This window comes from Natrix helvetica (assembly GCF_964273705.1).
Source record: "Natrix helvetica genome assembly, chromosome: 2".
NCBI lineage: Eukaryota > Metazoa > Chordata > Lepidosauria > Squamata > Natricidae > Natrix > Natrix helvetica.
The window spans coordinates 233189093-233213640 of NC_138552.1; the positions used below are offsets into that span (position 1 = coordinate 233189093).

Sequence of the window (24548 nt, forward strand, 5' to 3'; positions counted from 1 at the left end):
TCTACTGAGGGAGAAAACTGAGTTGTTCAATATTAAAGATGTAAAACTGTAACATTAGCAATTAAAGATATAAAACTATAATATTTATAATATCCTTTATACTACCTTGCCCTATTCCAGATGATCAGGAAGAGAAATCCTTATTTGTTATTATAGTGAACCAAGAAAACAAATTTAAAGAAAATTCTATTTTGCTCCACAAGATTGCCTGGAAGAAGAATTTTATGGGAAAAGGAACTATAGGCCATATTATTGAAACTTAAGTGCACGTTGATTTCAGTGTCTATGGAGATTCTCAGTCATCCAGGTCATGGTTGTCCCAAAGGTGTGTTTTCAAGAGGCAACTGGACTTTCTGGTTTTTCTTTGAAGATATTTAGTTTCTCATTCAAGAAGCTTCTTCAGATGAGAAACAAAATGTCTTCAAAGAGAAGCCAGACAGTTGCCTCTTGAAAAAGCACCTTTGGGATATTGATTTCAATATTAAAATAGATAATTGTGAGAATTGTGGTACCTTTTTGGACCTGGAATAGTAAAGGCCACACTTTTTCTAAAAGAAGTCCTCAGAAGTTCCATTTCTTACAAGTCCTATAACTTGGCTGATGCAACTGAAGAATGTATCCAGCTCAACTTGGCTAATATTGTTTTATACAAATTCCACTTAGCTTTAAAAGGAATCTACAAATTCCATCCACTTAGCCAAATGGAAAACATTCTTTGATTATAAAGAAAACAAAAGCCTTCCTTCTGCCTCCTCTGTCATTATGAATAAATTAGCAGTACTTTTCACACATCAAGACCCAATTTAGCATTAAAACATATATACATTTTACTTAAAGAAAGGAATCAGAAGATTAGAAATAGATCTGTTTATGCAGTTGCAATGTGAGAGATAAAATATTAGATAGTACTAATATTTCTAGTTAATTTTTCTGTTTCTATGTTGACAAGGATATTTTTAAATAACATTTCCACCCAATATAGAGTACGTGACAGTGAAAAAAAATTGTATTTACTGTACTATTCCAATATTCATATTCACACACACACATGTATGCACATATAATAACATTATATATTAATTCACACAAATATACAAAAGACTAGAAGCAACCTAGATTTGCAGGCCAAATCTTTGCAGGCCAAAATTCTCTCTGCAGAGTTTGCAGGCCAAAACTCTCTCTATAATAGTTACAAAACTGTTGAAGCACTGTCCGATATATAGCTGTGATTAATTTTGTATTATTATTTATCTGAAAAAAAATATAGGAAAATTACATTATAGTTTTTAATTATTTATTGTAATTGTATTTCTTTGATTCATTGTATAGAATAAGACATTTAAAAGAAAAAAAAATCAATAATACTGTTTGCCACAGCAATGTCACAGAAACTTCAATTTGATATAAATTTTAATGTGTTTTGATATGCAGACAGGCAGACATACCCAGAGAATTGGAACTAGGAGTAAAGGAAAAGAGATGTGCTGATTTTTACAAATCTTGCATTACTCACGGTAAGTCTTCCAGGTTGGAGGCTTCGTGCCGTGGATCTAGCAGATCATAACCACACTCATTGTAAATTTCTAAGTAAGAAATATGTGTGGTATATACCTTACTGCTATCCTGTATTAAAAGGAAAAAATCAATAATTGTATAAAATCTAGAGTTTACCTATATTTATTTTTTAACTTTAATACTATATAAACTTGATGTTAAGGTCTCTCTTCTCTATCTATCTAGGTATCTCCACTATATTTCATCAACAAACACCATGCTAAGGAATTCCAGCATGATAAAACATTAAAATACAATCCATCTTATTGATATGTTAAAATAAATTGGACTGTCATCATCCACAACCAACTAATTAGCCTCAAAATAAAAAATAAAGTATGGATAATTATAACAATAGATGAATCAATTAACTCCCAAATACTCTCCAGAAAACCTCCATTTTTTAATCATACTTTAGAAAGCTGTTAAAGTAGGGCCAATCTAATTTCTAAGGACAGGCCCTAACCCTATAACCGGTGCAATCAACAAAAAGGAATGCCTGGTGGCCTCAGATCCCCTCACTTCAATGAAATGGGGAACAACCAGCAGCTTTACCAGAGACAAATATAATATTGTATATAGGTCAGTTCTGTTTGGAAGCAGTTCTGCAAGTAATTGGTGCCAAGTTGAAAGTCATATATATTTATACATGCCAAAACCAGCATTTTGAATTGCATCTGGAATTGCAGGGCCTGCAGCACCAGTATTATATGCGCTTGGTGACTCATATCTGCCAGTAAGAAGGCTGCCACATTCTGTTCCAACAGCAGTTTCTGAGTGATCTTCAAAGGCAACCCTATGTAAGAATGCCTTATTTACAGTAATTTGTATGAGTAGTAATGAGGGTATGAGTTACTGTTGGGAAGTCCTTGAATTCCAAGTAAGATTGCTGGCCAAATGCTCACCTGGCCAGTCTTTCTATGTGGCAATGACCTTGGGGCATAGAGGGAAGAGCCATTCAGATAAGAAGCAGCTTAGTCTGCAGAAGGAATGTGGGCATGGCATACTTCTTGGGCTATAGAGGATGATGGGGGAGAAATGTATTGCAAGATATTGTTAATGTACCCTCACAATAAACTAAAATTAGTTCATCTGGGCGTGCTTTCTGTCTTGCAAGACTACTCTAGGAGAAATCCAAACACACCTGCTCCTTCATAGCAAAGGAGACTCAGATCTTCTGAGCTGTTGTAAACTCAGGCATTAATTGTACCACAGTTTTAAATAAATGTCACATAAATTAATATTAATCTAATTTTAATACAAACTGTTGAGCAGGTGGCCATACAAACTGAATGATGCCAGGCTGACTTAAAACTTTAAGCCAGGTTTCTGTGATACAATACCATTCCTGCATTAAAAAAACACCCTGGAGTCCTTGGTGCTCTCTGAGCTGGGTTGTTTGCTTGTAGACATTTTGTTACCCAACCAAGTAACATTATTTGTTGAGGGTAGAACAAGGAGCAATGGGTGGAAACTAATCAAGGAGAGAAGCAACTTAGAACTGAGGAGAAATTTCCTGACAGTTAGAACAATTAATCAGTGGAACAGCTTGCCTCCAGAAGTTGTGAATGCCCCAACACTGGAAGTCTTTAAGAAGATATTGGATAGCTATTTGTCTGGAACGGTATAGGGTTTCCTGCCTAGGCAGGGGGTTGGACTAGAAGACCTCCAAGGTCCCTTCCAACTCTACTATTGTATTGTATTCTTAGAGAGTGCTAGTATTATTGTTGTTATCTAGTCAGGTAATGAAATATCTACAAGGACTCTACAAGTAGAGATATTCTCTTCTATTCAAATAACAGTTGCAACTTGACAATTTTTAGTCCTTTGATTTCCTATTAAATATATAGAATCTTAAACTTCTTGAGGCTACAGAAAGAAATTTATTTACATAATTGTATATTTCTGTAAATAAGTTATTCATAAATGAAAAGGACAAAATAACAGCCTGTACCTTTTGCAACCTCTGAAATATGTAAGACAGGGTCCGTGGAATTATCCCCCGATCACTGTAACGTTCTGCTCCCCCAGTGATTGTAAAAGTCTTGCCACTGCCAGTTTGTCCATAGGCAAATATGGTTCCATTATAACCAGACAGAGCACTGAAAATGGAGACAAAATGTGCATATATGTAAATTTGTACATTTTCAATCTGCTGTTAATAATTTCTTTGACTTTTATTCCATCTATATTTGTACAAATCAAGGCAGCATACATAATGCTTCCTCCTTCTATTTCCCCCAAAATCCCTGTGAGGTGATTTGGCCTAAGAGACAGAACAACTGGCCAAAAGTCGCCCAGAAGCCACATGTTCTCCCAATGTTTTGTCTGATACCTTAACCACTACATCAAACTGGCTCTCTTTTTAAAATAAATAATCATTAATTTTTTGTTGCTAAATGTGATATTATATGGGCAAACTGGAAGTTCTCTCGTAGGGTCCTTTTTAGTTCTCCGGAGGTTTCAGGGAAGCCTCCTGAAGGTCCTTGAAGCCTGCAGAGGGCCTCTACGGGTGCAGGGGAGGCTGTTTTCACCCTTCCCAGGCTCCTATAAAGCCTCTGGAGCCTGGGGAGGGTGAAAAAAGCATGAGAAAATGGAAGGATTGCGCCTCTCATGCACGCATTTGCACTGGGGAGAGGTCGTGCATTGCATTATGGATGCAGCATGCCCACGCACAACCTCCCTGTGCTCCCCTCCTTATGGCACGCGAGCCAAAAAAGGTTTGCCATCGCTACTATAGCAGATAATTACACAGTAAGAATATGAGATACAGTATATAGTCTTCGTGGCCTCCAAATGTATTCCCAAAAATTTCCATAAAAATATGTTGGCTGAGAAATTTTGGGAGCCAGCCTCCCCATCATGATGTACCTAACTGGTATCAGACTTCTCTCTAGGCACAATAAAAACCAGCTACTAGAAACTCAATTCAACCTTGAGTAAGAACAAAATGTTCACAGATTCAACATGGTTAGATAAGATTCTTTACCGCTAAAGGGAACAATTACTGTACCTAGGCATCAGTATTTTTCATGTCAAGCCCAGAGTTTAAACCCTGACTTTTGCCTCCTTCCTCTCTGAGTCAACAGATTTTAGCTATTCCCTTTCCAGCCTTTGGAGTTGTAAACATCTGTTTCATGTTTACATAATAGCTCTGTCTTTCCTCAAAATGACTGATTCCAACTCTAAAACCTTTATAGTTGGAGAAAGCTGGTATTTCAAAAAATGAATGCAATATTTTTGGTATAAGGGCAATCTTCAAATACTTAGATAGGGGGAAATTATTAACTTCATTGTTACCTCTATTTTCGGACAAGGGAGCTTTCTGAAAATGGTTTATCTCATAGACTTATTCCAAGGCAAAAAAAACCTACTAAACTTCAGAAAAAAAGTTAAAGAATTATGAAAAATGAAGTTGGTGCCAATATGTTATATCAACATTCCTCTACATTTGAAAATGCAGTATCAAAACCCTTCCTCCCTTCCTCTTTTCCCAACCTAGTTTTCCTCACATAAAGAGTACAGCAAGAAATGTATTAATTTTTTCAGATACACTGGCTCAATTCCTATTTCATGTTAGAGATTGATTCAGTTTAAATTAACCTAAATAATCTCATTTCATTTTATACCTTTCCCACATATATCTAAAATAGCTTAATTCCATTTGATTCCCACTGAATCCCTGTAAGAAAGATTAGCCAATGTTTTCGTATTTCACATACAAATCTACCGTACTTTCCTACAATAGTGCCTTCTTTGGATCCAAATGCATTCTCTCTTTCTGCTTATGGTTATGTTTGTTTTAATAATTTGCAAGACTATTTATTTATATAGTATAAAGGATTATTAGTCACTGAAATAAAGATTTGAAAGTTACCAAATTGAAAGCCGATATACATAAGGTTTCCTTTTGAAGGAATATGATGAAATAACTCAGTTGGTTATCACCAATATGCAATGGATGATAGGACAGCATGAAACTGGAAATCTAATAAATATAATCATGTTCTTCTGAGAATTGGAAAAGGTAGGTTTTTCAACATTCATTTGGTTAAACTGGCAAATTTTCCAATTAATCTCCATCAAAAATGGTTATGGATTAGAAGAAAGAGTGTAGAAAAATAGAAAGTGACAGTCTAGAAACAGGAGCCCATCAACCATATTATTTCTATCCCATGCATACAATAGGTTCAATTTCTAAATACTATATTGTGACTGGTATAATTAGAAACCACAATATTTTTTTTAAAGATTAAATTAATGACACATCAGACAAAAAAAATAACAAACACCTACAATCCCCCAAGAACACCTTGTTAAAACAAACTGAAATAAACATTTGCAACATTATAGTATTCTATCTTTAAAAGTTTATAAGTTTGAGCCTGGCTATACTAATGACAGAGCTACTAATATGATTTTGCGAAGACTCTAGAGATAAATATTCCTCAATAGCATATACCTAATTCACCTGTATAATACATTCAGAGACTAAACATCTTTAAGTGAAAATCTAATATTCCAAACATGGTTAACTGATTTGGGCCCCAAAGTAGATCCCACCATTAAACATTTGTAGAAATAAGGGAGTACTGATAGAAGTGTTTAAAATAAACCTACTATTTTAAACAGAAATCAAAAGTAATAAAAATAAGAGCCTAGCAACCCCATATGGAGTCACCATTGTAGAAGAGCAACCTTGGGCTGGCTTTCTGTAATTCGAGCAATCTTGGGCTCATTTGCTATAACTTGGGTGCCATAAAAGCAAGCATGTTATATCTAAAATCAATGAATTATTTTAAATACATTTTAAACATCTGATGCATGTTATTAATTTCAATTGAACTATTTATACTGATTTTAATAATGGAATAATGGGAAAGGAGAAACTTTGTTTTTAATGAATCAGTAATCAAATCTAGAAGTATTTCGAACTTGTAAACAGGGAATTAGGAAGCTATGAGCATGCAAATCTCTATAAAAGAAATAGACCAAGTATTAATATTTCCTAAGATTTTTTTTCATAACTTTTGATTTTCATTTGGCCCATCACAGAAGGTTTTTGGATCTGTAATATCATTCTTTCATGGTAGGTCAGATCAAGAAACATATTACAAGAACTACTGGAATAATACTACTGTCAAGTATAACATAGTTTTGAAGACCTGCCAGAATTTCCCTTTTCCTCCCCGCCCCCACTGTCCAGAATCAAGGTAGGCTTATTTTTAATCTCTTTCTCATGGTCCCTTCTTTCCTAGGTGTGAGTTATCTTCTTTTTTAATAGCTTCCTTCCTTCATCAATATTATCTACAATCCTCTACATACAATGATTTTGGCATGATACTTTCCAATAGTAATGTTTATGACAAATTTAAGTTTCCAAGTAAAGAACTCCACTTAAACATACGGAAAAGAACTGCAGTTAAATATGTATTGCCTTTATTTGATTTCTATCCTGCCTTTCATTCAAGATTTCAGAGTGGAAAATATTGTGGGAAGTCTTCCTCCAAAATAATCCAGTGAGCTTCTGTAGCTATAGACCTTCATTTTACTGTTCAAACGCTTAACCATTATGCCACTGGCTCTATTTGATTTGATTTGAATTGTAGATAGACATTCCCTTAGTTAAGAAGAAATGTTACAAATCTTTTTTTCTACTGTTTACTACTGTGGCATGGCTTGGCAGGCGTGGTAGGGGAAGGATACTGTAAAATTTCCTTTCCCACCCCACTCCAAGGGAAGGTTACTGCAAAATCCCCATTCCTTCCCGATCAGATGGGATTTGGGAGGCAGAAAATAGATGGGGGCAGAGCCAGAGGTGGTATTTACCAGTTCTCCAAACTACTCAAAATTTCTGCTTCCGGTTCTCCAGAACTGGTCAGAACTTGCTGAATACCACCTCTGATAGCAAGTAGTATGGAGAAAGAGGTGCAGTGCTTTCTGTTTTCCTTTAAACAAATTTAAATGTTTGAAACATTTAAAAGTGATGGAGGAGAAAGTAAAGTGACATGGGAGATAAAAATAGTATTTCCAAATAGTTTGTAAAGCTGAACTTGTCACACTGTATATAACTATAATGGAAGGGGCAGCTGCAATTTGTCTCATTTCTGCTTAAATGTTTTTTAAAAATATTTTACAATAAAAATTTGATAAAAGGAGATTTTTGATGCAGATCCGTATCTGCAGGTTCATAACTATTTTAATCCAATAGTTCTGACACTTTACTTTGCCAAAATTTAAAAGGAGAAAAGAAAACAAACTTAAAACTTGCTAAAATAAAACCCTATAATCATGCAAAGTGGCATTCAAAAAAGGCATTATTTTCTTCCTCCACTATGCTTTTAAATAGATTCTACAAACTTCTATGTTAAACCACCTATACTAATAAGAATAAGGATGTGATGCATGTTTGTCTGGTATAAAATTTCACCAGTTCACCATGTCAACCAAGAGGTATAAAAAGATCAAGAATGATGACTCTTTCCAGAATATCACTGTTCCTCAACACTGAGCCATAGCCTAGAACTAACATAATGCAGGCAAGCTTCTTAGTAATTCCCAAAGCAAGAATATATTTTATTTTAATTCAGAAACACAAGATTCAGAAACACAAGATCTATAATACTGCAACTTCTTTTTTTTCCACATTCCATAAAAAATAGACTACATATGCACTAAAGCCATGTGTGCTTTGCTAGGCTCACATGAGATCTGAACCATTATTTTAGGATTATCCCAGTCAGAATATATTTTGAGACAAATCATCAGGCCTAATTCACAGCCAAATCTAAAGTAAGGGAAATTCCAGTTGGAGGAAAAAAAAGAGTATGGATTGACTAGAGATTTAGTAGCAAGCTTTGTTTGCATACCATTGTGTGAGATGGAGCTGGCAAACTAGTCTTCTTCCTTCAATGTGATTCTGATAAATATAATTATAGACCAAGATACGATTAAGAAACCAGGGTAATCAGAGACTGAGAACTAATCTATGGCTATATATTTATAGTATACCTATGTTCAGTGTTTCCATTTTTAGGTGGTATTTTTTTAAAAAAAAGCTTAGATTACAATTATTCTAGTTGAAATGTGCTATAATAAATGTGTAACCACAAATCTATTCAGAATATTTGAGACAAAGTAATCTAAGTCAGGTTACAAATGTATTGTTTTATATACTGTGTAAGCATAATGTGAAATTAGGTCTTATTTCAGAAAAATTTGCAGTGGAAAGCAACAGAAGCATTAAGAGATCTAAAATTGGAAAATTGTCAGTTTGTTCCAATTTTTAACTATTCAGGTAGCATGTACATCAAGAGCCTTTTTTCAGGCAGCCACTGTGTTGGAAATCTCTTCGTCTGCCAGTTAAATCACCCAGCAACCTATTATACTAGCAAAAAGCACCTACGTATCCAGAATCAACATGCTACAGCTGCACTTAATCGAGCCACAAAACAAGCTCAAGTGGATGGAAAATGTGATATACTTCACCACAGCTGAATGGCTGGGACAATGAACAAAGAATAATGGGAAATAACTGTTCTTTGTGGGAGAAGGCAACAAAGAATGACACATTTTCTCCTACACAAGCATGCATAATAAAAGCAAAAAATCATGCATTATCTGAATATCCAAATATATGCTCCAACAGATATTAAATCTCCTTTGAATCTTCATATACAATTTACTTGACATTCATAAATGGTTTGCTTTTGCCTTTATTCTGTGATTCCCCCCCCCCCTCCAATTTTGCCTAGCTTGGTATACCTCCCATTTAAGTCCTAAGCAAACAATTGTAATTTTCAAGCCTAGGTCAGCCAAGTGCTGCCACCTGCTGACACTCAATAGTCTGACAATGGGCCATGAGTCGATGTGTACTCTAAGTGACCACCTATAAACATCTTCTCCAGGATGGTCTGTGACCAACATGCCCTTTCAGAGCTCCCAATGATGTACCCATTGCCACTATAATCAAGTCCATGTACCTTGCAGCTGCATGTCTTCTATTTACTTCCTTCTTTCCTATCTCTTTAGAATTCTCAAGAAAGATAAGTCTTCACGTGTGTCTGAAATAGGATAATTGAGCCTGGATATTTTTGACTCAACTGGGTTTTAAGAACTTCCTGGTGGCTCTACCACAAGAGACTTTGGCATTTTTCTTGACTGCTATTTTCTTGACTGTTAACAGTTAATCCAAAAAGACACAGGCTCTCCACCACTTCAATATTTTTGTTGTCAGTTCTCGTTACTTTATTGGTTATTAGTTTGATTTTCTTTATATTTAATCTCAGTCCCACTTCTTTTCATTGTGCTCCTTGAATTTCATTTCCAGACCTTCCAAATCCTTTATATTTTTAGCTATTAAAATATTGTCCCCACTATTTTTACTCTTTTCCCAATCTGAAAACAGTCTGTTTCACCATGTTTATTACAGATTGTGATTTCCTATTTTGTGTACAGATTTTGCACGAGGACAATGCAGTGTTCTAAGATTCCCATTTTCCTAAGCACAGATCCTTTGTTCTATAGTTTGACATGATCAACACAATTTAAGGTCATTCTATAATCAATGAAGTACATATGGATATTCCTTGGCATTTTCTAAAGTCAGCTAGCATCTTTCTTTCCATGTAGGATTCTAATTTCTGTAGGATAATCCTAAACATTATTTTGGATATTGTACAATAGTTTCTACAGTTTCTTAAATTCTCCAGTTTTGTTGGCATAGTTAGATTATAACAATTACAGACTGTGAGTCCATTGCCTGCCAGAGGGCTAATATCAGTTCATCTTCTAGTAGTAGTAGTTCTTATAAATAGGAATTCTAGTAAAAAAAAATCAGAAGTTATTTGTTGGTAACAATTAAAATGTGTTAGTTTAAAAAGGTACTTCCAGTTCTTTCCATTTTTTTTAAATCGGGAATATCTTCTAATGTAACATGGATGTTAACATTCTATACTGTAGAAAATTACAGTATACTCAATTCATCTGTGTTTGATCAACTGTGAATCTATTATTACCTATATTAGCATACTTTAGCATACCAATTCAAGGTTGGAACCTCCTGAGTTTGGAAATCTTTTGAAAGATTTTCTTTTTCCATTTTCAATATCTTTATAGATGTCATGAGAATACTGCTTCTTATTTTTTCTAACAGCTCTCTAAAAGTTCTTTTAAGATCTCTCTCTTGGTATGTTGTCCTTCTTGACAACATTCACCATTTGTTCTGATATTTCTGTTTCTTGTTCTTTGGCAATCTTTCTTCACATTCTTCCTTAATAATTTTAAAAATTTCATTCCACAATTCCTCTGGTTCTTTATTTAACAAAGTTCAGAACTTCAAAATAATTTCCAATGTTATCTTTGAAAATTGTGGTTATATGTTCAAAATCATATCATGAAAACTGGTTAGTTCTGTTCTCACACTTTGACTTTGACTCTCATTTTGACAATCTTGACTTGGAATGTGAATATAAGGAGTTTGTAAGCTTTTTGTAAGCTGTCCCACAGACACCCCCTTGTTATATCTTTACTATTACAACTGTGCTATTCTACCTCCTTGTACCAACAATATATTCAATTTGATTTCTATATACTTCATCTGGTCATAAAAAGTACATAGCTATGGTTTGGTTTCTTTGAAGGTACTGTAGTATCTGCAATAAATAAATCATTGGATTGACAAAAATTGATACATCATGCTCTTCTTCATTTCTATTTCTCGAGATATACAGATATATTGATAGATATACAGATATATATCTCCATTTTAAGAACAATATTCTTTGGACTTTCAAAGGAATAGCAATATTAGTCCACTAAATAGCAATTAGATTAGTAACACAACACACACACCCCAAATATAAATACAGTGGGATTATACCTTTGTCATCTATAATTTGCTGCACTAAATTTATAAATCAAAATATAAAATCATACTTTTATACAAGTTTTTATTTTAGCTTTGGTTATTGGGTAATTCCAATGAATGCCAATAATACATATAATTTTATCCCACAATAACACTACAAAAGTGGGGGGAAATCACATGCAACTACATTTTCCTCACTGAACAATTTTTTTTTCAAAGTTATAAAAATATGTCATGTGACAAAACCCACTTTTGATCCTGGATCTGAGTTTGGAGAATGTACCAATTTACAATTTAGAAACTGGTGATCAATTTTTTTCAAAAGCACATTGAAAAACAACATAGAATTATAACACTAGACAAAGCCTAAATAATAGAGCCATGGTGGCACAGTGTTTAGAGAATGCAATACTGCAGGATACTTCTGCTGACTGCCGGCTGCCACAAATTCAGCAGTTTGATTCCTACCAGCTCAAGGTTGACTCAGCTTCCATCCTTCCACGTAGGTAAAATGAGGACTCAGATTGTTGGGGGCAATATGCTGATTCTGTAAACTACTTAGAAAGCACTGTGAAGCGATATATAAATTTAAGCGCTATTGCTATTTTTGGTATCTAGTGAACGCTTTTAAATGTGGTTAGTAAAATTTAAGTGGTCTAAAACAGGCAGTAAAATACCCAATACTAGTCAGAAATAACTAACTCAGAAATTCTAAACAGAAACAGTATGTTCAGTGGGATTTAACTTCCAACCAGAGTAAATTGCAACCTTAAACATTAAAACAAACTACATATTACAACAGAGAAAAAAAAGTTCAAAGAAATACAAAAAGGAGAAAATGAACACATTATGCCAGCAATCTAAATCTATAATTAATGTCACATATGTTCCTTCTTTTATTGTTCTGCTATTGCTGTGGATTTATTTTGTTGTAATTTACTTTCCATGTAATCATACAACAAATAGCTTTGGAATGCTACTGAGAAACTTCACTGACATTTCTGCTTTGTCATTTTCCTGGAAATAGATCAGCAAAGCTCCTTCTTCCCTTACTGATCCTTTTTTTCTTCAGGAATATGTTCAGTTAATGAGCTACCAAATTAATAATGAATCTGTTTTTGTAATCTTAAAAATCCTCATGAGGAACTACACAATACCAAAATAGCAATAATTAATTTTAACAAGGAATTTTGACATATTTGAATATAAATAAAAACAGCCAAAATGTATTATTAGCAAACACCACTACGATATGAAAGCATTGTAAATAAAATATTTTGAAATTGTATGTGTACACAATGTTATTTTAAAATAGCACTTACAAAACATTGTTGAGATAACAAGATATGTTGCAATAAAACTGAAATTACTTACAAGTGAATACATCCAGCAATTTTATTATTAAAAAAAGAACAGACGTTTGGAAACAAATAATATAACTTCAGAAGTATGTACTAGCTGTTGCAACATTGTTCTTATAAATTATGTGTTCCTTCTGAACTATTACTGTTTACCGCATCTCCAAAGAGAGTGAAAAGTCATGTTTCGAAGAATCAGATATAAGAGGATCCTTGAATTCTCAAATATGAACACGAATAATGAAGAATATTTATAGCTCAGGGTTGAAATGAGGGGTCCTTGGTGCTTTTTGAACTTGGTTATTTTCTTGCAGACATTTCATTACCCAAACTAGGTAACATAATCAGTGCTAGACCTAGCTTGGATACTGAAATGTTTACAAAAAACCAACCAAGCTCAGAAAGCACCAAGTATCCCTCAATATGAACAATGAACAAAATAAAGAATTTAATTGAAAAATTAAAATGGTTTCAAATTATATTTGAGCTATCCATTCATGATTCTTACTGAGCCCAAAACAGCTTTGTTCTGAATACGCTTTACTCAATACATAGGAAAACAGAAGAAAATGCTCTCCATATCCACAACTAGCTTGACTTCTTGTTGCAATAAAAATTGGTTATGATTCAAGAAACATGGAATTTGCACAGGATAAAAAGATTGGGCAGAGATGTTTATCAAAGTGCACTTGCAAACGATTGCGCTGTACAAAACACTATCAGAACATACATATTCCAGTGATTTCTATCTCCTTCATTTGACAAAATATATATCATAAGAATAGAAAGTATCCAATTGTCATAGAATGAAATGGGATTTCTGTCTCTAGGCATTCAAAGCTCTTCAGAGAAGGCCAAGGTCTTTGAATTGTTATCTGTTGATATAAAAAGCAAAAGTCATAAAATTCATTTTAGTTCTATCCTAATGGTATCAGTGTTATTCGAAATGCAGTTTGTATAATTCTTAATTAAGATTATACTAAATATAAATTCATCAGAATAGTTTCTGAATACTTCCAAATTTGTATTCAGTTTATTTATACTGTTATTTTTTTACTTCCTAGACTGAGAAGAATAATGTACAATACAATACAATAGCAGAGTTGGAAGGGACCTTGGAGGTCTTCTAGTCCAACACCCTGCCTAGGCAGGAAACCCTATACCAGTGATGGCGAACCTATGGCACGCGTGCCACAGGTGGCATATGGAGCCATTTGTCAGGGCACGCGAGGCGCTGCCCTGGCAGCTGGCCAGCACACATGCGCGCGCTGGCCAGCTGAGTTCACCCTTTTTTAAAGCCATTTTTCGCACTCCCCAGGCTCCAGAGGCTTTATAGGAACCTGGGGAGGGCGAAAAGAGCCTCCCCCGCCCCCTCCGGAGGCCCTCATGAGCTTCCCTGAAGCCTCCGGAGCGCAAAAAACCGGTCCTACAGGCAAACCGGAAGTTCGGGAATGGACTTCTGGTTTGCTCGGAGCGTTGCTTTGACTGCTCTCGAGACTTCAGAGAAGCCTCTTGAAGGTCCCTAAAGCCATTGGAGCACTCAAAACGACCCTCCGAGCAAACCGGAAGTGACTTCCGGTTTGCTCGGAAGGTCGCTTTGAGCGCTCCGAAGACTTCAGGGAAGCCTCTTGAAGGTCCCTGAAGCCTCCGGAGGGCTTCCGGGAGGGCAGGGGAGGCTGTTTTCGCCCTCCCCAAGCTCCTATAAAGCCTCAGAAGCCTGGGGAGGGCAAAAAAAGCATGCAAAAATGGGAGGTTGCACCTGTAGTGCGCGCATGCGCAATGCGGGGATTGCGCATTGCATTATGGGTGCGGCACGCCTGCACACAACCCCCTGTGCTCCCCCCACTTATGGCACATGAGCCATAAAAGGTTCGTCATCACTGCCCTATACTGTTTCAGACAAATGGCTATCCAATATCTTCTTAAAGACTTCCAGTGTTGGGGCATTCACAACTTCTGGAGGCAAGCTGTTCCACTGATTAATTGTTCTGTCAGGAAATTTCTCCTTAGTTCTAAGTTGTTTCTCTCCTTGATTAGTTTCCACCCATTGCTTCTTGTTCTACCTTCAGGTGCCTTGGAAAATAGTTTGACTCCCTCTTCTTTGTGGCAACCCGTGAGATATTGGAACACTGCTATCATGTCTCCCCTAGTCCTTCTTTTCATTAAATTAGACATACCCAGTTCCTGCAACCGTTCTTCATATGTTTTAGTCTCCAGTCCCCTAATTGTCTTTGTTGCTCTTCTCTGCACTCTTTCTAGAGTCTCCACATCTTTTCTACATCATGGTGACCAAAACTGAATGTAATATTCCAAGTGTGGCCTTACCAAGGCATTATAAAGTGATATTAACACTTCATGTGATCTTGATTCTATCCCTCTGTTTATGCAACCTAGAACTGTGTTGGCTTTTTTGGCAGCTGCTGCACACTGCTGGCTCATATTTAAATGGTTGTCCACTAGGACTCCAAGATCCCTTTCACAGTTACTACTGTTGAGCAAGGTACCACCTATATTGTACATTTCATTTTTGTTGCCTAAATGTAGAACCTTACTCTTTTCACCATTGAATTTCATTTTATTAGATAGTGCCCAATGTTCAAGTTTGTCAAGATCCTTCTGTATCTTTAGCCTATCTTCTCCAGTGTTGGCTATTCCTACCAGCTTGGTGTCATCTGCAAATTTGATGAGTTCCCCATTTATTCCCTCATCCAAATCATTGATGAAGATGTTGAAGAGTACTGGGCCCAAAACAGAGCCTTGGGGTACTCCACTGCATACTTCCCTCCATGAAGATGCAGTTCCATTGAGGACTACACGTTGAGTGCGGTTGGTCAGCCAGTTACGAATCCATCTGGTGGTGATGCTGTCCAACCCACATTCTTCTACTTTATCTAGTAGTAGGTTATGGTCTACCTTATCAAATGCCTTACTGAAGTCCAAGTAAACTATAGCAACGGCATTTCTCTGGTCCACTAATTTTGTCACATTACCAAATAATGCAATAAGATTAGACTGGCATGATCTGTTTTTGACAAACCCATGTTGGCTTTTGGCTATTACTTTGTTTGCTTCTAGATGTTCGCTAATTCGTTGCTTGATTATCTTTTCCAGAATCTTTCCTGGTATTGAGGTCAGGCTGATAGGTCTGTAGTTTCCTGGATCTGTTTTTTTTTTCCTTTTTTGAAGATGGGAACCACATCAGCTCTTTTCCAGTCCTGTGGTAGTTCCCCAGTGCTCCAGGATCTCTGTACATCTGATGTATTTAGATTGCTTTCCTTAATTTGGGCATCTTCTAGTTTTATGAACTGAACTTCTCAGAATTCTGTGCCAAAAAGGCCATTGCTGAGCATTCTGAGACTTGAAGTCCACACATCTGCAGCATACCCAACTCAAGCAAAGATGTTCTGGACCAAAAAGGCTCTATTTTTGTATGATAAAATTACCTCAGATATTTGGATAAGCAAAGAGGTGGAGGAGCATATATAGACAATCCTTACATCATCAAAAAAGTTATAATTAATGTGCCTATTTATACTTTATACTGCTTTTTTAGGTTTACTCAAGATGCTCTCAAGAGCAACTACCAGGTAGCAAGTCATAAACTAACTTAAGCAGTTTAAGTGTTAGATGGTTTGAAGACTCAGTATTACTGCAGAATTGAGACCAGTATGCCTACAAATGAGTTGTAGGTGAACAATGGCAGGAAATAGTATGTATCTATCTCCTGCCCATAAGTAGCATAGAGACATCTACTTAACCACTTTGAAAAATAAAAAAGGTGAACCTTGAACTGATGTTCTTAGAAGATAGAGAATGGAGAGAACAAAAGAATATAAGAAGTTTAATCTTTATTTCATTGACTGTAGCAAGTCCTGGCTGTATCCTGCTATATGCAGTTAGTTTTTGCCAGAAAGAGGTCATATTAAAGCTAATGAATGTACTAGAACACCTGATTATTTTTCAGTGCCACTGTAACATTGAACAGTCACTAAATGAACTGTTGGAGATCTACCATACATAGTATAAGAATGACAATATAGAAAGAGATGACAGCTATAATCAAAACTGCAAATCCAAAGACTAAAAATTTGAGAAAATAGGCTGTAGGAAAAGTGAAAGAAAAGGATGGAGACCTTATAGAAAAGTTCTAAGGTCTGCAAGATGCACCAGTTGTTCCATCCTGGATCAAACAATGCCCAAGACATGTCATATAAACCTATAAAGGCCTATCAAAGTACAAAAAAGACATTATAAAATATTATAAGAAATTATGTATATCAACAGACCAAAGTCCATCTTGTACGTAATCTTATATCTGATCAAAACTATCTACAAACTCTGTAAGTTAAACATACTTTCCTTTTTTGATCTCAAAATCTGTATTCAAGAGAATATTGTCTGAAAATGAGCATAATGGATTGATATACTTACTTTCCATTAATATGAAGACACATTTCCCTTTAATTATAAATGTGCTTTGCAAATGTGAATTTATCTTTTTTCACATTTCCAATATATAAACCTAATATTTTCAAAAACTTTTCGAAATACGAAATTTACAACACTAACCCATACTTGATTAAAACACAGACACTTTTTTCAAGTCAGCCTTGACTTGAGAACTGTCTGGAGAAATACTTGTGTCAGGTCTGCAGTCATATTCCTTTTAGGATCTTTGGCTTGCCACACTCTCTCTCATATTACTATACTGTTTCATTAGTGGGGTAATTGGGAGGGGCAATATTAAGGAGTAGAATTGTAGAATGTGTTGTTGTCAAAATAAAACATTCCTTTCTATAAGCCCAAGGTCATTCCTTGTCTCCGCACTTCTGCACCTGACCGGAACTAGATGGGTGGAAATGCTAGTGTGGCAGAGGAAGATTGGACCATGTGATGGACTTGTGGGTGTGGGGACAAGATCATGAACTTTCAACTGGGTAGAAACCCCAGGAAGCTTTCAGATTCGGGTTTCCTACACATGTGCCAACATGTCTCTCTTATTAAATTGGAACTTTGAGGAAAGCTCTGCCTTGGACTCTGATTTAATTCTGGATTATATTTGGAACACTGACAAGTTGTAGATTTCTTAGTAATACTTTTGCTTCTTCCTAGGGCTGAGAGAGTAACAGGCCCAAAACTTCCCAGCCAGCTTTGTGCACAGTCTCTACTACACCAAACAGGCGCTCGGATACATACTATTATGTACTACAATACACTAAACTATATTGCAGTTTGTTTCACTTGTGAATCTTGCTTTATTAGACTCTATCGGGTATTTTATTATTTTTAACAAAATGCATATCATTTTGAATCTCATATGCCTTTTGCTATCAAATATTTACCAAAAAAAGGAATAAAAGAAACTATTCAAGGAACTCTACCATCCAATTTTTTTAAAAAAAACCAATGTTCATTATCACAAACTGGTTTTATTGATTAAAAAGATGAATGGATCATTAAAAAGAATCAAACTTACCATTCTGCAACTGGTTTGGCAATAGTTTCAAAAATGTCATCTTGTTTTGAGTCCTGATCAAATACTTTCTGAAATCTGCAAATTATAAATAATTGGTCATGCAAAACCTTCAAACAATACTTGATTCATTTTTTTTATTTAAAAGTAAATCAATGTTTACTGTTGACATCATTGCTTTACATAATCCTGAACAATTTTCTCCTGTAGCTTTTTCCACACTACATGATTGTGCTACTGAATCCACAAAGGACTTTAAACACTACTGCTTACAAAATATGTACAATAAAATATTGTGATAAAATGTTACTGCTTAGAAAAAGCAAACATACTTTACTACTGTCATGGGGATCAACATTTCCAAGGGCCCACACATGAGCATGTTTAAGAAACACTAAAATAAAACAGAATATATAAACAGTGCAAACTATTTTCAGTTTTCTTTTCTGGAAGAGAAAAGCAACTATCAAGGAACTTACTTTAACAGCAAGTCAAATACTTTAAAAGTCTTGTGCCTTATTTCCATAAACTAACATCAATAAATTATTAATGTTTTAGCATCTCTATAAAAACTTCTTCTTAATACATGTTTATCTCTCTCTCTCTGCTCTCCCACCATTAAAAGAACCTATTTTGTTCAAGTGCAAATGACTTAAAAGCATTCTATTGATCCATTACAGTGGACAAAAGACTCTTGTGCTACATTATAGACTAACTGATTTTATTTAATCACTAGGCACCTGTAGCTCCTACTCCACTTCACTAGAAGTGCTGATTTTTTTTTAATTTAGTTGGGAAGGTGAGAGAGAAGAGGGAAAGAGGAATAGATGATGATGCTTATATTAAAATTTGGGCCATCAATATGATGCTCACAGAACCTTTTTCCTTCCATGTAAAGCAAATGAAAACAAAATCAAAATTAATTTTCTTTTCTAGGAGGAAAGAATGAGACATATATCTCTTCTTGCTGCTATAGAACCAAGTGAAACTTTTCATTGACAATAGCAGTGAAATGGGGGGGGGGGCGGAGGGGAGGGGAGGAGGATATGAAGGGGAAGAAATCTGAATATACAAGTATCACTATGGCATGGAGATATGTGGGCTGCGCAGGAACATCCATGTGCAGGGCATTCAATTAGAAATTACCTTCCTTCAATAAATTGCCATGGAACTATGTTTTTTAGGTCAAAGATCTCCTCCTTTAAAATTTAATCTCCCCCCTCCCTACTCTTCAGAAAACTGCTGAAAAGTTATTTTATTACTTTTTTCAACCCAGGAAAGCTGGGTTATGATTCCAAATATTGAGTAGATTTGGATTGTTTTTGATCATGACCCTCTGTTTAGTATTATTATAATTCACTGGCTTGTGTATGTGTAAAAGTAATGTACTTCTGTTTGCTTTTCATCCCAATTACCGGTACCTATTAGGGAATTATAAGTCATCCATATTTTTATGGGCTAAATACATACATACATACATACATACATACATACATACATACATACATACATACATAGAAAAAGTTATGCGCCAGCTGATTAAAAGTTCATTTCTAAGCTACTAATATTGATGCCTCATACTTTAAAAATTAGTATTTAAAATTAACAAAACAGACTTCTGCTTGTTCTCACCTCCCTTATCCCTAAATTTTATTTGAATGTTTTCTAGCTCCTCCTCCTGTGAGGGGTTGTCTGCTCTTTTCAAAATTAGTTGTACCCATTCAGAACCCCCCACCCCTTTGTCATTCATCCATTTCCCATTCCCTCAGAATTGTACTCATAAGGCATTCAAGCTGGTCTTCCAGCTGCCTGGCTAACTGTACCACACCCTGGTATTTTCGCATAAGCGTTTACGTCTAGAGGCAGCCTCCCTCTATCCAGTCTTTTCAGCTTACAAAAGCAAATGTTAAGCAGAGTGGGAGAGGAGTGTTTGTAGCAGGAAAGGTGAATGCTGGGAAGCAGAGATTGGCAGCTCTTATAATGAGGCAAATAGACTTATCCTGATGGGATTCCTGCCTGAGTTTTGCTGGGAGCCCAGTAGCAACTAGAAGAGGAACAACCACACTGAAATAGCACCTCATCCCAACTAGTGTAAGAATGTTTGGAAAAAGGCAAAAACGGTATGTTATTTTATAAAGTTTTTGAGACTTTAGTTTGAATTAAATATAGTAAGAAAATAAGTATTAAAGGACTATTACAGACATACTTATGTGGCAACAACACCTTGCAAAACCCAAAAGGGTGGAGTTGACCTAGAGAATGATAAATAGCCTGTTGTTGGGGAAGGTGATTGTTGCAATCAAATATTTTGTACAGGTTTGCTATGCTTGTGGTATTTCCAGTCCTTGGACATCAAAGAACTTCACACCCATTCCAAGAGAATTCTGGGAAGGAGAGCAGCATAATAAAGAAAAAATATGTTTCGACAGTAATTTCCAGACTACTGTTATATATGCAAAGCGGGCTACAAATAAACACATTTCATATCCAAATCCATCAAGTTTATTTTCCAATTAAGATACATTGGATTGGACATTAACACATAGCTTTTCACAATCTTTTCTGTTTTGTCAAAGCCATAAGCACCATAATGTTGCATCATCATCATCATCATCATCATCATCATCAAAGGGATAATAATACTGATGCTGAACTGGAAGGAAAAACAAGCACAATCTGAATGTAGTTACTTTAAGAAAAAAGTTTTAAAATGCTGCAACAGAAACCTTATAAAGGAACTTTATGGTATCTATTAAGAAATAAGTTAAAAGTTTATTGTTGGGTACGTAGCACTATTTGGAACATATTTATAGGAAGGCAACATAGTCAAAAGCATGTCCAGTAAGAAAAAAAAATAAAGGAATTGAACATGTGAAGAAAGTAGTCTTCAGAAAAGTCAAGTAGGATGTTAGCCATTGACAAATATCTGAAGGGCTACTATGGATTTATGAAAGAGAAAAATAGTTTTCAGTTGATACTTCTCAGAAGTACCTGATACATCTCCTGTAATTTATATCAAAATTGAGAAAACAGTTCATTTCTGACAGGAGGATAGACTACACCACTAAACAGTTTACAACTGAAGCAGAGTTCATACTTTCACTTGTAAGTTATATAAAGCGCATCAGCATTAGTGGTAGGTTCCAAAAATTTTTACTACCGGTTCGGTGGGCATGGCTAGGTGGGTGGGCATGTGACTGAGTAGAGGTGGCCAACTTGACGTCACTCATGCACATTCAGCCACATGACCCCCCACCAAGTCACGCCCACCAAAATGGTGATGAAAATATTTGACAAGCGAGGGAATGCCAGGCCAGGGCTCTTCGCTGTCTCCTGGATGGTATTGGGGCCGAGCCAAGCAGCCTGCTCTTGAAGTGGTGGATGTGGCCGATGGGCTTGGCCCTGGGCTCCTGCTCCATCTGCCCGGGACGACCAGCACTGAAGCAAAGTGCCCCGGCGTGTACCTTCGAGCCGAGCCCTCATGGTTCCTGGAGTGGCCCGTGTGCTCGGCTGGCTCCGGCGGCGCAGAAGCCAACCAGCTGTCGCCAGGGAGACCCACCGGCACCACCAGACGCCTTTCGGTGCAGGTGAGCCATGATTGGCCAGGCAGGGGGGACACGAGGCTTCAGGCCGGGAACTGGTGAGAACGGCTGCCCCACCAAGAGGAGTACTTCATTCAGCCTTTGGCTGGCAAAGGGTCCGTTGCCTCCGAAGGGGTCCCGGTTGGTGGGACTGCCTGAACGGCTGGTTGGTGCGGACAAAGACTGGCTTCCCTCTGCAACATGCGGGAGGCTCCCCGCAGTTCCTCAGCTCATCTGGGCTGCAGCTGAGCCCACTGCCCTAAGCCAGCTGATGGAGGCACCGCAGGATTTGGCTGAGACCATGCTAACCTTGCCCTTCCCGCTGCCACTGCCCTCTCCTCCCACCGCTCTCTTCTTCCGCCACCACCCTCTTCAGCATGTGAAGCTTGCAAGGCTTCAACGGCGGTGGATTCAGGAGACGCTGGCCAGTGGGGAGGGGGGACTAGGCTAGCGCGAATGCGGACCGGTTCAGGGGTGTAGCCAGTCAGCTGTCACTACCGGTTTGGTGACCCAGGCCCAATTACTACTACCAGTTCACCCAAACCGGGAGCAACCCACCTCTGATCAGCATGTGATAATGCCCAATTTTATGGCCTTTTTTGCATTGGTTATTAAGCGAACGCCATAAACATAAAGCAAATGCTACATTTGTTATGCAAACCATTGTTTTCTATGGTGTGGTTTTTGCCAGAAACCATAAGTAAACGTTGGTTTTCAGCAAAAACTATATAAATTGCGGTCAAATAACTGCAGCGGGCTGGAGGGGGCTACAAACAACTGTGCATGCAAACCATTGCCAAGTACCTAAATTATGATCATTCGGACGATGGGTGGGGTGGACATTGGAACTTCAAGTCTGGGTCATGTCATATTTTTGGAGTCCAGCCATAAGTTGAAGACTAATTGTAGTGATTTTGTTTTATTTTATTCATTCAGAAGTAGAAATGTGATTCAATTGATTTTCCTGTTATAAATAACATAAATATGTAATATTCACTATTTATGTAAAACGGTTTGGTGAGATATCAACTTTGTACTTAGAGTGAAATTTAAACTACATAACATTTGAAGGTTTTAGAAATGTAAAACAATATTTTAAACATTCATAAATAAAAACAGCAAGAGTCATTTTGAAATGAGATGGGTGGCAAATAAATTTAACAAATAAATAAAACAAAAGGTTGGAAATGTATGATAAAATGGTTAAACATTTTATAATAATGTGCAAACAACCAAAGTATTGAAATTACTTACTTAAACTTATAGCTTTCTCGTTTGTTATTGACAAATCCATCTGACAAATCACGTGGTACAATAATCTCCAGACCAAATCCTGATGTCTCAATTTCATCAACTGAATATATCTACAAAATACATATAATCTTTTGAAAATATTTATATTAATTCATGTAAACATTCCATGATTTAGCCTTATGTTTTGATAGGACAATTAGGACTAGATTAGCAAGCAATTCTCCTAAACAGGTGTACAAGAGATCTAACTCTAGGTAAAATAACGCTAAAATACGGGAATGAGTTAAATGCATACTATTACATATACTTTACAGTAAAATAGCTAATTTGACATTTAGTATAAGTAATCACTGCATTTCAGTAGTATATAGTTTTGAGTAACTATGAATAAGATCCCAACTTTTATTTTCTTTAGACTCAGTTTAATTTAAGTAGGGCAAGCAATTCTGAATGTAAGGCTGAAGATAAGTTAAATAACAAAGCTGCCCACCTATCGAAGTTATAGCAACCAAAATAATTCCATTTCATCACACTTCAGAATCCCAGCCATTAATTCACTGCAGCAAAATGAGTACAGTTCTCAACATTTAAACAATTTCTAAATAAATAACCTCTTTCACTTTGTGTTCAGTTGGGAAATGACTGTAGCACTTACTCTATTGTCAGTTTTAGCTGATTTTTTTTAAAAAAATATTATTTGTAGAGTTTGCTCATGTTACCAGAGTAGAAAGAGGGATTAAAAAAGAATTACATTATAACATGGACATCTGAGCTTGCCTGCAGCCAGCTTCAAATTTAGCCATGCATTTTCCAAAACAGCCAGGTCCTCCTCTCCTTGGGGAAGAGCTACCAAAGTCCTGTGTTGGGTCCTGTTTACCTTCTCCACTCCACCTTTCACAAAAAGCTTTCTCTCATCTCATCCATCACCTTCGAGCAAGGTGCACTCTATTCAAAGACTTTATTTCTGAATCTTGGTCATTTTTTAAGTGTGGATTTCCTCTTAAATCATGCTGGTTGGAAAATTCTGGCAGATGAAGTCCACACATCTTAAACATGCCAAACCTAATGAACCCTGCTCTATTCCCCGCGCAGTCTCTCTATCTTTCAATATTTCGGGGTATCTCTGGAGATTGTCACTCATCCTGGTCATGGCTTTTAAAGCACCTTTGGGACAATATTTCGGAGCTTCTGGCCTGGTCTGGCTCTCATCCACTGTTTTCTCCCCAACACCGTGCCCAACCCGGCCTGATGGGTTCTGTGCTTCACCTACCCCGAGGGTCTGCCTCTTGCCCAAAGGTTTCACCCGGGCATAAATCTGGATCGTCTGCTTCACCATCTCCGCGAATCAAGTCCTTCGTGGTCAAGAAACAAGCGAGCGGGCGCAAGGCCGGCCCTAGCAACGGTAACCAACGAACACTACCCGTCGTGCCTTGCGGCACAGCGGCCGATTGAGAGAACCC

At 36.6% G+C, this 24548-nt stretch overlaps 1 protein-coding gene across 1 annotated transcript in view; it reads right to left on the reverse strand.

Annotated features, from left to right (window-relative positions):
* Positions 1-24471, reverse strand: part of KIF6 (kinesin family member 6) — a 144310-nt gene extending 119839 nt beyond the window's left edge. The window contains exons 1-5 of the mRNA XM_081940835.1: positions 24359-24471; positions 23089-23198; positions 18257-18331; positions 3509-3656; positions 1514-1623 (exon numbers count right to left, since the gene is read on the reverse strand). Coding sequence (XP_081796961.1) covers positions 1514-1623; positions 3509-3656; positions 18257-18331; positions 23089-23198; positions 24359-24424 — 509 coding nt within the window. The 5' untranslated portion in view covers positions 24425-24471. The remainder of the gene's footprint in view (positions 1-1513; positions 1624-3508; positions 3657-18256; positions 18332-23088; positions 23199-24358) is intronic.
* Positions 24472-24548: the final 77 nt, after the last annotated feature.